The sequence below is a fragment of the Podarcis filfolensis genome (assembly GCF_964270895.1).
Source record: "Podarcis filfolensis genome assembly, chromosome: 5".
NCBI classification, from domain to species: Eukaryota; Metazoa; Chordata; class Lepidosauria; order Squamata; family Lacertidae; genus Podarcis; species Podarcis filfolensis.
Window position 1 is genome coordinate 47,404,387 of NC_139608.1, and position 17,208 is coordinate 47,421,594.

The window sequence follows — 17,208 nt, forward strand, 5'->3', positions numbered from 1 at the left end:
ACCCAGTGGCAGCTCCCTTGCGTCACAAGTTTTGAGGCTGATTGCTCACAGAGAGATAAAGTGAATTCTACTTTACCAGCCCTAAGAATAGTACAGTCTGCCCTACCACTCTGAAAGCTGGCAGAGAGATTGTACCAGTTCATTTAAGAAGAGGTAGATGAAATGTTGCGGTGCTGGGCAACCTTGGCCCACCATGGGAAGGAACCATAACTCAGTAGTACAGCACCTTATTTGCTGAGATCCCAGGCATCTTGAATTAAGGTAGTAAGTGATATCTGCCTGAAATTGGAGAGAGTCACTGCTTGCTGGAGTAGGCAGTTCTGGGCTAGCTGGACAAGTTTGACCTGACCTGGTATATGATAGCATCCTATGTTCAAAGAAGGGTGCAGAGTGTCACCTACTGATTGACTTGTGCACTACTTCCTGCATTCGTCTACACCAGGCTTCCTCAAACACAGCCCACTAGATGTTTTGAGACTACAGTTCCCATCATCCCTGACCAATGGTCCTGCTAGCTAGGGATCATGGGAGTTGTAGGCCAAAAAACATCTGGAGGGCCAAGTTTGAAGAAGCCTGATCTACACTTTACTGTAGATAAGAACATAGGTGCCAGGTGAAAACATTCCTCTTCAGCCAGAACTTTGGCTGTTAAACACCTTTTAAATGTGTGGTTTTCTTTTTTTTAAAAAAAAGTTATGCATTTTGTATTTTTATGCTGTAAACCACCCTGTGATCTTCCGATGATAGCAAGAATAAAAATAAGAAGAATAGTCCTGCTGGATCAGGTGAGGTGCCCATCTAGTCCAGCATTCTGTTCTCACAGTAGCCAACCAGATGCCCATGGGAAGCCTGCAAGCAGGATCTGAGCACAGCAGCATTCTCCCCTCCTGTGGCTTCCAGCAGCTGGCACTCAGAAGCATACTGCCTTTGACACTCTTAGCAGCCACTGATAGCTTTGAACTCCATGAATTTGTCTAATCCTCTTTTAAAGCTGTCCAACTTGGTGGTCGTAACTTGGTATGCCTCTTGTGGGAGCACAATCCATGCCTCTTGTGGGTATGCCTCTTGTGGGAGCACATTCCATGGTCTATCTATGCACTGTGTGAATAAGTACTTCCTTTCATTTCATAGAATTGCAGAGTTGGAAGGGATCCCAAGGGTCATCTAGTCCAACCCCCTGCAATGCAGGAATCTCAACTAAAGCATCAATGACAGATGGCCATCCAACCTCTTCTTTAAAACCTCTAAGGAAGGAGAGTCCACAACCTCCCAAGGGAGTCCGTTCCACTGTTGAACAGTTCTTACTGTCAGGTGTGTGTGCAGGAGCCAGGCCCTGTGACCAATAGGACTCTGCAGGACTGGGGCCTTCCTAAGTTTGTTCTGAAGAGGCAAGGCGCAGCCTCACAGGTGAGGCCGATTGGTAACTCACAGCACCAAGTGGCAAGAGCCGGGAAGGTATATAGGTCAGCATTTTCGCTTTGGCTCTTTGCAACATGTTCCCTGCCTTGCTGCATTTGACTCCTTGCTTCTTGATCCTCGGACCCCTGACTTCTTGACTCCCTGCTTCTTGATCCTCGGACCCCTGACTTTGTGATTCCTTGCTTCTTGATCCTCAGACCCTTGGCTTCTTGACTCCCGGCTCTCTGACCCTTGGACTCTTGGCTTTCTGACTCCTGGCTTCTGGACTCCCGTTCCTGCTCCCACCCCGCCATCTTGCCCCCGGTCCCGACGTCCCCAGCCGGGTCCCCATGAACCGGACCGTGACACTTACTGTCAGAAAGTTCTTTCTGATGGTTAGTCAGAATCTCCTTTCTTGTAACTTGAAGCCATTGGTTCAGGTCCTAGCCTCTGGAGCAGGAGAAAACAAGCTTGCTCCATCTTCCATGTGGCAACCCTTGAGATATTTTAAGATGGCTATCACATTTCCTCTGTCTCCTTTTTACCAGGCTAAACATACCCAACACCCTCAACTGTTCCCCATAGGCTTGGTTCCAGACCCTTGATCATCTTGGTCCTCCTCTGCACATGTTCCAGCTTGTCAATATGCTTCTTAAATTGTGAGACCCAGAATGGAGCACAGTATTCCAGGTGTGGTCTGACCAAGGTAGAACAGAGCAGGACTATTATTTCCCTTGATCTGGACACTACTACTGTTAATGCAGCCTGAATAGCTTTAGGTTTTTTTTACTGCTGCATCACACTGTTATGCTTGTGGTCTACTGAGACCCCTAGATGTTTTCATATGCACTACTGGCAGTCCAGGGGTTTTTTTGCACTGACACTTCTATCATGTCTTGGTCACCTTGTCTCTAAATAAAAAAGCTCCAAATGCTGTAACCTTTCCTCTTGACTGATCTTGATATGGAGGAGTAGATATTGACTAATAGCAGAGGTACTGATAACAATTTACAAATGCAAGGCTGTGAGATGGAAAGTTGAAACACATAAAGACATTATTTAAGTGTAGGAAAGCATGATTTCGTTAGTTACTGAAGAAACTTCTTAACCATGAGTGGTTGGGACACCAACTCCTCCGCCCCGATTCTTTAATTCGGACCTTTAGAATAAAGAACAAGTTCAAAGTGTGATTTCATCCCCACCACACCCCTAGAATTGAGATAATAGGGGGAGGCTTCAAACACTTGACTTACTGCTTGTCATGCAGCTATGAAAGGCAAAGGAGCCTTCGGAATTCTAGAATGCCTGCCAACAAATCTCCCAAGAAAAGGTCAAGTATATGTGCAGCTTAACAGCGCTTCATTTAATGAAAGGGTTTTATGGATTTACTGATTTTAATTGGCTATTGTGCATGTGCTTTAAGAATTCTTACCCACACTGAGCTTTTGGGTTTGGATGGGATTAAAACCTAAATAAGTACCCTTACTGGCAGTGTTCTCAGCATCAACTATTCCTTCAGGTGTTACAGGTGTTGTTGTTATTATTGCTATTAGAAGAGTGCTAAGAGCACTTTGTGATGTTGGAATGCTAATGATAAAGAAAAGTAATTGGCCAATATCTACTGCTCACAGCAGAGAGACAGGAACCAGGCAATTATGTTCTGAACAGATTTGTTTTAATAGGAAAAGGGCTAGTTGCAAAAATTCTATTATACATACAAATTGATTTTGATAATAATTACACTTCTAAAATGAGATGCTGTCAAGGTGAAAATCCCATTTCCTCTGGTAAATTTTCTTCCCACTGTTGTTACACGTCGTGCCTAAAATTGCTATAATTTACAGAAAGTAGAAATAACAATTTTCTCTTTATTCCTTCAGATTATTTTGTGGCCTTTATAGCACTCAATCAGCATGTTATTTTTCGTATAGTACTTGCAAGTAGTTGGCCTCAGTTTTCCATATTTCATATGGGAAAGACTAATAGAATCCTGTGAAAATTCACAGATGTGGTCTTTGTAAATGCTTCCTTGGTACCCATTCCCCACTCACGTGCCAAGCAAAGTCACTCAGAGAGAGTTCCCTGCTGGTGGTAGACTGTGAAAAGGGAAGATGCAAAGCTGGGATGGCACAAGAGCCACTGGATTCTGAGCAAGCCATGCTGGCATCATGTGGCAGCAGTGGGCCTGATCCAGGGATCTTCATTACACAAGCCTGGGAGCTGCCACAGTGAAGAGCTTTTCCCCTGCCTCCCTTCTTCTGCTATGGTTGGCGTAAGCAACAGGGCTATGGATGGGGTGGGAGCCTCTTCACTCCATTAAGTCCCACACTACTAGCCAAGAGTTTGGATTGCATCCTAAGCATTGATAAGAGGTAAGAGATAAGCAGCAGCGACTACAGAAATTACTACAAAATAATTGTTAAATTTATTATCTATTATATTAATATTTGATAGTAAAAGAATAAAGTAACTTTCCTTTTACTCTTTTTTCATTTACAAACTTAAACAGAAAAATAAAAATGAAAGAGAAATCATGATAGATCTAGAATGCCAATTTATATTGATTAGGGGTGACAGGAAACAGGTAAGCAGAGTGATGCAAGTATTTTCTATTAGACATCCATTGGGTGTATCAATTACCCAAGAAACTAACCCATAGCAAAAACACTCACACTACCTTTCATATATTGCAATATTTGTCATTTCCAAAATGAAGATTATTTCCATGTATGAAAAATGCGCGTGCTATAACATGTGTGGCTATGGTTATTCCTTGGAGCAGTGGACGACTTTGGGGTTTCACATTTCAGCAGTGCCTGGTTTGACACCAAAATTCAGCGGCCCCCCAGCCTCTCACCTTCCATTCTACATCATAGCTGTGGTGCCCCCTGTGGTGCGACTGAACCAGTCACCCTAAATCTGCCTCTGCTTGGAGATTGGAGTCGTCAACTTTTGGGGGCAAGTGGGCACATTTAGAGTTTTGCAAAAGTGTCATGGACAGCTATCATAGAATAGTTTCTGTGGCATAATGCAAAATGGCTGCATGTGGGTGTGTGAGTGTAGAACGGCATAACACAAAATGATATGGGCTTCCCTGGCTCAGTCAACAGAAAAAAGCACCTACATCAGCCACCATCACACTCAGATGTTCTTTGCACCAATGTGGGAATCCAATCCTGGAAATCAAATGTGGGCATGTTTAGGAGGGGGTGAGTGAGTTCAGTGGTGGGGAGAGGCCAACCCACTGCAAACAGAAGCTGCACCCGACGAGCTTGTGAATTGTGAAATTTTGAGGTGATATTTTGTAGGTGCTAAGGGACCTACAGGTTGCGCATACTGCAAGCTTTTTGGGGTGGTTTACATGTTGCTGCATACACGTGCAAAAGAACTACAGCTTGCGGGGTCCTTCAGGGGCCACAATACCCTTGGTTGCTTTTAAAAAGGCGGTGCTTACGACATAAGCAATGTTACATGCATTGCAAGAACCTACAACAAAATGTTGCAGCGTGGAGTGCTCCTGTGCAGGGAACTATCTCTCCATCCTCTTTTTCTATAAGGGTCCATTCCTCTCTTCACCCACAAATTCTCTGCTCCCCGCCCTCAACAACCAGCCATCATTTCGAACCGGGCTGTTTCGGGTTTGCCTCTTTCGTTATCGTGGATTCCCAAGAATGCTGACACTTCCCTCTTGTCCGGGTGGGGGATTTGGCACTCGGAGAACGACCCCCGCCCCGCCTTCACTACAATGACGAGCGCCCTCTAGCGCTCCTTCTGCGCTCAAGCGCCCACTCCATTACCCTCCCGTCTCCAGTTTGGCGCTCTCCTCCCGCTCCCATTGGCTGTCCTCGCCTTGGCGCCCAACACAAGTTCATGTCGGGCTGAACCAATTCCTACGAGGTGGGGGGAGTAAAGGCGTTATTAGCTCGCGGGCCTACTTCACCGAGTCCTGAATGCGACGCGAAAACCGCAGATAGAACAGCGCCTTCAAAACGTGGGAAGGGACGGGCGCCTTCCGCTGCCTCTTCGTGCTTTCCTTTCCCAACCCTCCTATTTCTAGAGAGTAAGTGGTGCGTTCCGCGGCGAACGGGATCGGGGAGGCTTGGCCGCCATTTTGTCCGTGGTTTGTGAGCGGGGCGGGCTCAGGGCTGAGGAGAGGCCGCCGCCAGCATGTATATCAAACAGGTAAACGGAGTGATGGGGCCTCTTTTTTGTGATGAGGCGGCTCCGCTGTCGCAGGGGAGGGCGGCTTCATTAAAGTATCTGATGGGGGAGGGAGACGCTGGCTACGATATTTCGCTGTGGGGGGGGGGGAATCTGGTTTGGGGAGAGAGAAGAGGGGCTTCGGCTCGAGGGGGGCTGCGGCGGCTTTTTGCTCGGGAGGTTTTTTCTCCTCACGGGATGATCCCATAGATGGAGAGAGGGGGGCAGCTGAGGCTGTCATCTCCGAAAGGGCCTTTCTGGCGGATCCCACTTTCGAATGAGGGGCGGGGGGGTCCTCTTTCTCAGACTTGCGGGGGGAGGGGGAGGAGGTGGTTTCGCCCATGGCCTGCGTGTTGCAGTGCATGGCGGGGAGAGATGTAAACACTGGGAAGTGCTGGGGCCCATCTGGAGCGGACGTTCAGAATACCATATTGGTAGCGGTGTGTCATTGCAGGGGTAGACTTTCCTCTTCAGAATCCGGAAGGATCCAGTTAAAAGGCAGGATTATGTGAATGCTAGAAAATAGTTTTTTGGTTTTTTTTTTAAGTATGCATTCCCTTCTCAGGCCTCTCTGAGTTTGTTAAAGGAAGGCCCCTGCCTTGTGCTTAAAAGCAGTAGTAGGTGAGGGGGGCAAACCTGGATTGCAACACTTCAGATTGCAGGTGGGCTTGCATGGTTGGACAGTCTCCCCTCCACCATAGAAGAAAGGCCCCCTGCATGTAGTTGTGCATCTGTCTCAGGGAGAGTTCGCCTTTGGCAGTGAAGTCAAACCGTTGGAAGGTTGCAGCGCCTGCTGTGGCTGTAGTGACCAATAGGGGAGAGACATGTTTTGTTGCAGCTAGATCTGGTTGTAGTGCTGCAGATGCACCATGTCATTTCTTCTCTTGGTGCTGTCATTCCTCCTATGGTCATTGCCTATGGTCATTCCTCCTATGGCACAACCAGACTGTCTTGTCTCCAGGCACTGCAGTTGTCTGCAAAGGACATCCCACATGGTTGGGTTGATGTTGCCAGCCTTCATGTCATGTTTGCAGACATCTTTGTATCACAAGAGCTGGTCTGCCAGTCGGCTGGGGGCTGGAAGCCAGCTACCTGTAGAGCACATCCTTGGGGATCCTGCCATCTTCCATTCTGTGAACATGACCAAGCCAACATAGATGTTGCTGAGACAGAGTTCAAATGTGCTGGGAATGTGGGCTTGGGAGAGCACATCCTTGTTTGAAACTGTCCTGCCATGTGATCCCCAAAATCCTCCTAATGCAGCACATATGGAAGGCATTGAGGCATTGCTCCTGACAGCTCTCTGCCTGCCTGTCTATTGTGAAAAGCTGCATCTCCCAAGGACACTTTGAGTCTCTGATTTGCATTCTCCTTGGCGCTAAGAGAGATAAAAACGTAATAATCTCTAACTGGTTTAAAAACCTAGCCAAAGCTCAACTTTTAACTTTACCTTCAGCCCACTCTTCAGCTTATCAGCTAAAGATTGCAACTGAAACTTGAAATTTACACTTAACTTAAGCTGAAAGCTGAACCTGCAGTGTTGAATTTAAAGATGATCTCCCCACTTTCTCAGTCTGCACTATGTGGAACTACTCTTGCGAACTATGGTTTTTTTGTTCTTGCATTTTATTTACCCTTGACTTATTCTAGCTAGGTGTTCATGGTTTCTTTCAAACCACAAGGTGGGTGCACACAAAACAATGCTAGCACATCAAGAAAAAGCAGGGGAAGCTTATTCATGTTAAACCATAGTTCAAAACAAAATAGGGTTTAACATCATGTGCAAGTGTGACCATTTGGAAGGTAACATGCATCACTGTCAAAAACCAGCACAAAAAGAGAAGCAAGGAACCATTTTCCAGCTTACAACTCTTTGTCTAATTTTCAAAGGACATGGACATTTTATACCCTATTGTGCAGTTTCTTCAGATTTCTTATCAAAACTATTTTGAATCTTAAGTGTTCTCTGGATGCTATCCACAGATCTTCTTTCCTATATATGGGTTCCTTTTCTCCCCACTAGCCCTGGATAATTTTCATTTTTTTAATGAACAGACAGTTTATACAGGCAGTGTCTTTTCCCATCATACATACCTTTCCTGTGTGGATTTGCTTCATTGTTTTCCACTGTTTGGGGAGGCATGGCCTGTCTACAAAGTTTGTGTTGTATGGGGTTTTCAAGGTTTAGCATGATTTTGTTGGTGTCATGTGGACTTTCTGATAGATCAAAAGACATTTCCTACACTCGGGACATTTATATTGTTTTTCTCTTGTGTGCAAGCTGCAATGAGTCCTGAGGTGTGTGCTCAGACTGATACATTTACCACACTCGAAGGCACTCGTTCTCCAAGTGCCAAATCCCCCACCCGGACAAGAGGGAAGTGTCAGCATTCTTGGGAATCCACGATAACGAAAGAGGCACTTGTTAGGTTTTTCTCTAGTATGCACTCTTCGATGACTAGCAAGGAGGGATATGTAAGAGAAATATTTCCCACACTGTAGGCATATGCACTCTTTTTGTCCAGAGTGGGTTGGTTGCCTGGTGACTTTCAAGATGAAACCCCTATGTCATTTCCCACAATCTGGATGTTCATAAGGTTTCTCTCCTGTGTGGACTTGTGCATTCTTAGGTGTGAGTCCTGAGTGAGGTATTTCACACACTTCAAACATTGATAGGCTTTCTCTTCTGTGCGGATTCTCTTAAGTGCTGCAAAATTTGGCTGTCAAGCAAAACTTTCCCCACATTCCAAGCACTGATAAGGCTTCGCTCCTGTGTGGCTTCTTTGTAGGCTGAACTCATGTACTTAAATTACTGAGTTGGGTGTGAAATATTTTTTGAAATTATTGTATTAGCAGAGTTGCAAACATTATATACCGGTATATGATGATAGCTGTTTACATGTCACACTGGCAAGATCTGGCTTTTTAAGGAGTTTATTGATTTAATATGATTTGGCTAAATGTAAAAAAGAAAAGCTATTGTTAAATTTGTGTCTTAATCACCTATAGAATTTGGGTTGAAGAGCCAAAAGTGAGAGGGCCGGTGCAATGTAAAGGGTATGATTTGATGCAGCAAAACCAGGTTTTATTTTCTGTGCATCTTTGATGAGTTGTTGATTTGGGGCAACTTCATAGGATTGTAATAATTAGGAACTGTATAAATAAATATTATTAATATTAATTAATATTAACAAAGTTTTCTCGATGGTATACAAAGTTTGTAAAAAACAAACAAACCTGGAGAGATGATAATAGACAATGTCTATTTTTTTGGGCATTGGATGTTGCTGCTGCTGTTGTTCTAGCTGCTCATCCATTAATGCTTCCTAGTGACTATATAGTCCTTCCCCAAGTATGCTTCCTGCTAATTCTCAAATAACTTGTAGCTTAGAAAGTACAACAATCAATATTGTACCTTTGAAAAATATTGCTCTCTTTTAAAACATGTAGTTATAAAAGCTGCAGATGATAGCAAATAATGATGGTATTGTTGGCCACTTTAAAAACTTGCACTTGTTTATTTCAGGTGATCATTCAGGGGTTCCGAAGCTACCGAGATCAGACTATAGTAGATCCCTTCAGTTCAAAGCATAATGTCATTGGTAAGTTTTTCTAGGACAATGACTATAATATTAAATGTGTATCGTTTAAGTGAGCCTCTTCATGGAGGTGATAGAAATATTATTTGTTCTTCATAGTGAGGTGGTTGCTATTCCTTGAGTGTATATATAGTTTTTCCCTGAAGGGCTTGAAGGTTTCTGCAGACAAATGAATTGGTCTCCTCCTTCACGCTCTCCCATACAGAGTGACTGGCTGTTGCTGGCATTCAAATGAGAAGGGGTAATTATACAGGACAAACACATGTTAAAGAGTCTTTCTCACTCTGCTGAGCTGCAGAGTTGATAACACACAATGGAGTCCCAGGGGGATGGGTCAGGTGGCAGTTCGGCCAACCTTATAATTTATTGTCATTGATCTTCCACTCTTTACATACATTTGTCTATCTGTTTTACAGCTGGTCTATAATCCTCAATTTAGAAACATTTAGTTACTGAAAATACACAATTTAACCTGTAACTTACTTTTTCTTTTTAGTGGGCAGAAATGGTTCTGGAAAAAGCAACTTTTTCTATGGTAAGTAAAATCTTATGTATAATAATCTAAAATGTCTTCTCCAACTCCTTCCATATCCCTATGTGCCTTGCCTGAGAAGTGCATTGCTTGGGGAACATTAATTGCAAGACAGATGAGTTTCTTTTAATCCCCTTCTCTTGCAACCTCCTTCACTCTGGCGATGGGTTCACTTGCTGAGTGGGTGGCATGTTTAGTGGTTGATATCCATGGCCAGACGCTGGCTAATGCCTGGCAGTGGACCTAGTGGAAAGTCCACTAGTGGAGTGTGTGTTTTGGGGGGAGAGGGTAGATGAAAGCAGGAAATTGTGTCTCTCAAAGCGTTATTATTATTATTTAGTTGGTCATTGTGGGGCAGGCATCTGGGTTCTGCTTCAGACTGAAGTAATTGAAAAATTCCTGAAGAGATCCTTGCTTTAACATTTGTCCAAGTTTTGCAACACATTGAATGCAACCTGTGCTGTTATTTATAAGAGATTCATAAAAACTGTTGATTGATAGTTTTGAATACTTCTGAACAGGATCCTAAAAATTAACATCTTACTTTATTTTCTTCATTATAGCAATTCAGTTTGTTCTCAGTGATGAATTCAGTCATCTTCGTCCTGAGCAAAGGTTGGCTTTGTTGCATGTAAGTGAAGATAACAGTTACATGTGATCATGCTATTGTTGTAAAATAGTTAGCTGGAATAATGGCGCGTGTTACTTGCATTTGTTGAAATGATAAGTAGGTGATGCTCTTATTTATACTTTTGGGGTTTAAACTTGATCAGCTGTCTTGGGCACTCTTTGAGGGGAAAGATGGAATAAAAATCCCTTAATAAACAGTAGGCATTCCACTGTATGGAAAAGGTTTACTTGCTTAGAGATGTAGATGTACACTTAGAACAAGAAGCCTTGAACATGCTCAGACAGATTCCCCCCCCCCCCCCCCCCCGAGAATCTGAAGTTAGCTTTGTTTCATACTTGAATTCATTAGTGGTTTCCCACCAAAAGGCTTCATTAGAGCAGGCTAATTTAGAAACCAAATGAAAAAAAAGTTGTTACAAAGCTATTAAATCGCTGAAAAATGGGCATGACATGGGGAAGATTGTAATACAAAGTACACACTTTAAAAAGTGGATTAATATGATGATCTTTCTTAGGAAGGCACAGGTCCTCGTGTTATTTCGGCTTTTGTGGAAATCATCTTTGACAACTCAGACAACAGGTTACCAGTAAGTTAAAAATAGTGTACATCAGCTTGTTTTCTTTAGTTTATATTAAGAGGCATAGTTTGCAATATCTGCCCTTCTGTTTTATTAAGATTGATAAAGAAGAAGTATCTCTTCGCAGAGTCATTGGCGCTAAAAAGGACCAGTATTTCCTAGACAAGAAAATGGTGACGTAAGCGCAGTTCCTTTTTTCTTTTAAACCAAATCTGGATTAAATGTACACCATAACAGGGGTTTTTTTGGGGGGGAATGTTTTATTGTTAAACTTGACAATCATTTTAAAAATCATGTATGTAAGTCAACTAGAGACGTTTTATATTTAGTTGACAAATGAATAGGAGGAATCCAGGATGAATGACAAGTATGTGATGCTTGCTTGCTTGCTCATAGCTGGGTGCTCTTCTGATGTCTGCAAGTTCATTTTGGAACCTAGAAAATCTCAGTCTTCAGTTTTTCTGAAAAACAGTTTTGATTACTGTTTCAGTCTTCATGTTTGCTTGTGGGGGAAGGGGCTTGAAACATTGTAGGTGGAATTCAGCGGTGTGCTCTTCCAATCTTTGTGTGTCTCCAAGACGTTGCAGAAAGTTGCACTTTGACTGCACACCCACCACTTGCTGTTCTGGAGGTGTTATTCCATATTGGGGAAAGAGGTTTGGAAGAGACAGTCCCAACTCTGGCATTTGCACCAAGCACAGTAAAGCTTTGTTAGATTTATATCTGCCCTCATCCACCTTTAAACAAACACTCGCCGTGGAAGTACGCGTTAGAATAAATCACAGGCATTTATTTTTGCAAATAAGTGAATGTGTAACGCACAGAGTTTCCAGCCAACAAGTATTCATCTTCTGGCAGTAAAATAAAGAAGAAAAAAGGTTCCAAATTGCCACCTTGCATTTGGCAAGACACAAACTATTTAAAGGGAAAGTTCTTGGTTTGCTTACAAAAAGGATCCTGCAATCTTTGGGTTAGCAAATATGTCCCACAGAGGACCTTACGGTCTTCAAACAAAAACATCTTGGAGGTCCCGGGCCACAGAGAGGTTAGGCTGGCTCAACCAGAGCCAGGGCTTTTTCGGCTGTGGCTCCGATCTGGTGGAATGCTCTGTCACAAGAAACTAGGGTCCTGCGGGACTTGACATCTTTCCGCAGGGCCTGCAAGACAGAGCTGTTCCACTAGGCCTTTGGCCAGGGCACAGCCTGACCCCCTCCTTTAGCAATCCTCACAGAACTCTAGCCCAATGGTTGCCATTAATCTGATTTGAATTGATTGTATAATTAAATGATTTTTAGAATGATTTTAGAATTTGGAGGACAAGGCAGAGCTTGTGCCAATGAATTGCAAAAGTTTGGTGCCAAGAATTGGGGAAAAGGGGGTAATGATATTTCAGTAGCAAGTATTCTGTCATCTCTGTTCAACCTGTTACTTCCCATGTAGAAGGAGGACTGAGCAGCAAGCACTTAAATGAAACAGAAGAAATTTTCATGTCTGAGTCTAGTGGAAGCAGGCCAATTGTTATTTTTGTCCTGTATTATTTAGCTCATTCTAAACTGATGCACTGAAAGCTTTACTGTTTGAAAACTTGCTTCCAGGAAAAATGATGTGATGAACCTTCTTGAAAGTGCTGGATTTTCTCGCAGCAACCCCTACTATATTGTCAAGCAAGGAAAGGTATGATGATTACTATCCTTTGAACAAAGAACAATAGTAACTTTAATGTGAAGAATAAGTAGTTCTCCAATAAGTAGGCATATTATTTTACATTCTATTTTAATTGATGTATATTTCCTTAATCATTGGATGTGTTCATAATAATTTGAAAAATCCCATGATATGTGACTGTAGCTGCTGTCTGGTTAGCATGCTTCAATTCTTGTGGTATTCTTTCTGTCAGTTACGTTTTTATGGTGCTGGAGTGTAGCAGTAGCATAATGATAGTAACAATTTAAACTGAATATTTGAGCAGTGATAAATTAACTATACCAAATTATTTTTTCCTAAAGAATCTCCTATACAGTCATATTTTCAGATGAGAAAATTGCATATAACTTTGTATGCTCAGATAGACCTGACAGTATCAGTTTTAGGCATATAGATTGGTTGAGTTTTCACCAAACATTTGTTAACACTAGTTACAAAATGTACAAGTCTTTTCCTGACTTTAGCAGAGGGGTAGTCAACCTTTTTATACCTACTGCCCACTAATGCATCTTTCTTGATGGTAAAATTTCCTTACCGCCCACCAGTCCTTGATGGAAGGAGGATTCAGCTTGTGCCATAGAACCTCCTAGCTAGAATCCTGAAACACCCACTAGTGGGCGGTAGGGACCAGGTTGACAACCCCTGCTCTAGCACATAAATGCTTAGTACAGTGGTACCTCAGGTTAAGTACTTAATTCGTTCCGGAGGTCCGTACTTAACCTGAAACTGTTCTTAATCTGAAGCACCACTTTAGCTAATGGGATCTCCTGCTGCTGCCGCGCCACCACAGCATGATTTCTGTTCTCATCCTGAAGCAAAGTTCTTAACCTGAAGCACTATTTCTGGGTTAGCGGAATCTGTAACCTGAAGCGTATGTAACCCGAGGTACCACTGTATTGTGTTGACAGTGACACCTCCTCATCACTGCTAATGCTGCTGCAGCAGTGTCATTGGAGATTTTGTTGCAATAATTTTTCGTCTAAAAAAGCATTTATGAAAAACTTTATAGTTACTTGTTGCTTTTTCAAACTGTGTCCAAAATGTTACATTATTCTTACTCTCTTTTTTAGATCAACCAGATGGCCACAGCTCCTGACTCTCAGAGATTAAAACTGTTAAGAGAAGTAGCTGGCACTAGGGTATATGATGAACGTAAAGAAGAGAGTATCTCCTTAATGAAAGAAACAGGTAAAGATTATCATTCAGTAGCATTTCAAAATATTTTCATGTCATGTTACTTTGATATATTTAGTGTATTTTCTGGCTTGCTGCGAATGCACTGAAACAGTGGATATGAAACAATGAGGTAAGACACAATCTGGAAATTATTGTTATGGTGTAGAATTCTATGATGCATCCATTATGGTCCAACTGCATATCTGCATGTTTCTATCAAGGTTGTGCATATTTAACCCCATAAAGCAGGGGGAAGGAACCCTGGGCCCAGGGGCCAAATACAGCCTATCAGGCCTCTGAGGAGCCTTTTGAGGCTAACACCCTGTCTCCTCAGGCCACACACCCCACCAGCTCTACTGTATGCCCACCTTGAATGTTTTTGCTTACCAGAAGTCTGTCCTTGAACTCTGATAATGACTCTTGCTTGTCCAGATGGAGGAGAGAGGAGTGTGTATGTAAAACTAGTGTACTGTAAAATGGTAAAATTCACATTCATTGCTCCACCCACTTTTCCCTCTTGGTTCTCCCACCCTAGCATGTAGCCCCCAGATTGTTGTCCAGAAGGGTTCATGGTCCTTGGCTAGAAAAAGGGTTCCCTGCTGTAAATCAGTCATGTTGATTCAAGGTGCACGTGACTTAGCTAAATCCAGCTGTTCTCCCAAAGAGCTTACTGGAGTTATTGGTGATTTTCCTGAGAGAGCAGTGTACTGAATCAGACTGGGAACTGCACATTTATCCCTAGTTGCGGTGTAGCTGTTTGCTACCTGCCTTCATGTTATGAGGAGTTTCTTTCAATTAATCTCTTTATTTTTCCTTTAAAATAAATCATTAATGATGCTGTATGTGGTTAACTCTGCTTTATCATTTGGTTATTTTGAACAATAGAAAATATGAATCATTGATTTTGAGATTTAGTATAAATAATGAAATCATAGGCAACTTTTTATCATAACCATTGAGAATACAAGCTATTATGTTTAGTGGATTTCCCCCAGTTAGGACATGTTGTTTAAAAGAGCATTTCTGCCATGTAGTTGGTTTTGTTGTTCTGTTTAATGACAGATTCCTGATACTAACTTAGTCTTCTAAACTCTTTCTTAAATCATTTCTAAAGAGGGGAAAAGGGAGAAAATAAATGAGCTGTTGAAATATATAGAAGAGCGATTACATACTTTGGAAGAGGAGAAAGAAGAGCTTGCTCAATATCAAAAGTGGGATAAAATGAGAAGAGCACTGGAGTACACCATTTATAATCAGGAACTTAATGAAACCAGGGCTAAACTTGATGAGGTAAGCCATTTTAAAACTATTTATTATTTTTTTCGTTACCAGCGTTTGTTTTTCAACATACGTAGTTTTAAAAAATATAGTTATGTTGTGCATGTTAACCCACAACTGATGTTTTTTCAGCTTTCTGCCAAAAGGGAAACAAGTGGAGAAAAATCAAGGCAATTAAGAGATGCACAGCAGGATGCTCGAGATAAAATGGAGGTGAGGTCTTCATTGTTCTGATCAGAACTGTTCTGATCTAAATAACTGTTTTAAAACAAATATTATTATTTATTTGTGTAGCCAAAGCCATTACAAAAAACAAACTATATAAATACCTTTAATGTGAAAAACAGAATAAAAAAATAACACAGTTTAAAAAATTATGAAAACAAGGCAGTCTGTCAGATAAAAGTTTGCTCCCCTGAAGAATTTAACTTTTCATCCCCACAAACGTTTCTCCTTAAAATTGTTCTAAAGGCAGAACAGGTCATTTTTTCAGAAGTGTAGGAGGACCTGCTCACTCATAAAAGTTAATCAAACAGCAGATCTCTCAACTGGGAGATTTAAATCTTTGCACAAGGCTGCTCTTAAGTCCTCATAGATTGGGCACATGAGTTAGTAGTTGCTTCTGTTTTACATTTGCCTTAATCCATAGTAACAAGCAACAAAGACTCTGGATGGGGTGTGAAAAAGACAGAATTGCATGTTTTCATCCATATGATGCATTGTTGATAGAGAGTGCATTTGGTGACATGTCACACTATATGTGCATCTCCCTGGCTAGACCTATCATGTACTGAGAATTGTTTTCGTTTTAAAATTATGTAACCTGTTGTACTTTTCCAATCTTCTGTTGATGTGTTGTGTTTGTAGGAAATTGAACGGCAGGTCCGAGAACTTAAAACCAAGATTTCAGCTATGAAGGAAGAAAAGGAGCAGCTCAGTGCCGAAAGACAGGAACAGATTAAACAGAGGACCAAACTAGAGCTTAAAACAAAAGACTTGCAAGATGAACTGGCTGGAAATAGTGAACAACGGGTAAGGGCTGGAGGCTAGTTGTAGGATAACATGTCAAGGTGTATTTTATTTTGTCTTTTGGGACTCTCTCATTAGAATGTAAAAACTGCAGGGCAAATAATTCTTCTGTTTTATAAAAGGACAGCAGGGGTACGATGACAGTTGTTCTCTGTTATCTGGTTATCTAGACTGCCATAGTGAAAAAAGACCACCTGTCTTTCTAATTAAAACACAGCAAGGTTATTCTTTTTCTCTATTTGGATCAAAACTGGTTTGGGGGGGGGTAACACATTAAAGTACAATATTTCATAAGAAACAACAGAGTAGATATGAATTATGGCTAACTTTGTTTATGTACCACTTTCCAAGCCAATGCTGAGTGTGCCATGGGTGCAGAGTAAACAGAAGTCTGTACATAGTCTACGGTTGGTACATATTGAGAAAATCTATAAAAGCAGCCAATTGTAGATTGATTTGAACTATATCAAGCTTTCGTGCTGTCTGTATAAATTTCTTATTGAAGTTCTTATTTAATAGCATTCCACAAGAAGAGCTTGTTCACAGATTGCTGTTCTTGTTAAAGGCAGCAGTCTATGATAGCTTATTGCTAAGTAGCTCTATTAAAATTGGGGATGCACAGATGCTGCTCTGAAGTTTGGTAAGCTGTAAACTAGACCAAAGCTTTTCTGAACATATAATTTCTAGTGCTTCTATAGCTACTGATTCTTTTCACCCCCAAAAACATTCTGATAAACCACTTCCCGTACTTATTGTTGACCTTCATATTGTCTGTTTTTCCAGAAAAGACTCTTGAAAGAGAGGCAGAAACTTCTTGAGAAAATTGAAGAAAAACAGAAAGAACTAGCAGAAACAGAACCAAAGTTCAATAGTGTAAAAGAAAAAGAGGAACGAGGAATTGCCAGGTCTGTGTGCTGATTAGCAGTGGTATGAAGGGCAAATATTTAGCATGTGCAATGAGGAATACTTCTGCATATACAAGCTCTTCTTTTGTGAAGGAATTGGAAAGGTTCTAGTATAGATCATGCGATGAGCAAGAAAATAATTTGGAATACATTTGGCATGGTTAACTCGGTTAGAGCAT

General features: G+C 41.8%; 1 protein-coding gene across 1 annotated transcript in view; it reads left to right on the forward strand.

The window, feature by feature from the left end:
• The first annotated feature begins 5,153 nt into the window (after positions 1–5,153).
• The window catches only part of SMC3 (structural maintenance of chromosomes 3), a 28,871-nt gene continuing 16,816 nt past the window's right edge, over positions 5,154–17,208 (forward strand). The window contains exons 1-12 of the mRNA XM_083616551.1: positions 5,154–5,580; positions 9,125–9,200; positions 9,694–9,732; positions 10,293–10,360; positions 10,875–10,946; positions 11,036–11,115; positions 12,533–12,611; positions 13,712–13,829; positions 14,932–15,107; positions 15,228–15,308; positions 15,963–16,127; positions 16,908–17,029. Coding sequence (XP_083472677.1) covers positions 5,566–5,580; positions 9,125–9,200; positions 9,694–9,732; positions 10,293–10,360; positions 10,875–10,946; positions 11,036–11,115; positions 12,533–12,611; positions 13,712–13,829; positions 14,932–15,107; positions 15,228–15,308; positions 15,963–16,127; positions 16,908–17,029 — 1,091 coding nt within the window. The 5' untranslated portion in view covers positions 5,154–5,565. The remainder of the gene's footprint in view (positions 5,581–9,124; positions 9,201–9,693; positions 9,733–10,292; positions 10,361–10,874; positions 10,947–11,035; positions 11,116–12,532; positions 12,612–13,711; positions 13,830–14,931; positions 15,108–15,227; positions 15,309–15,962; positions 16,128–16,907; positions 17,030–17,208) is intronic.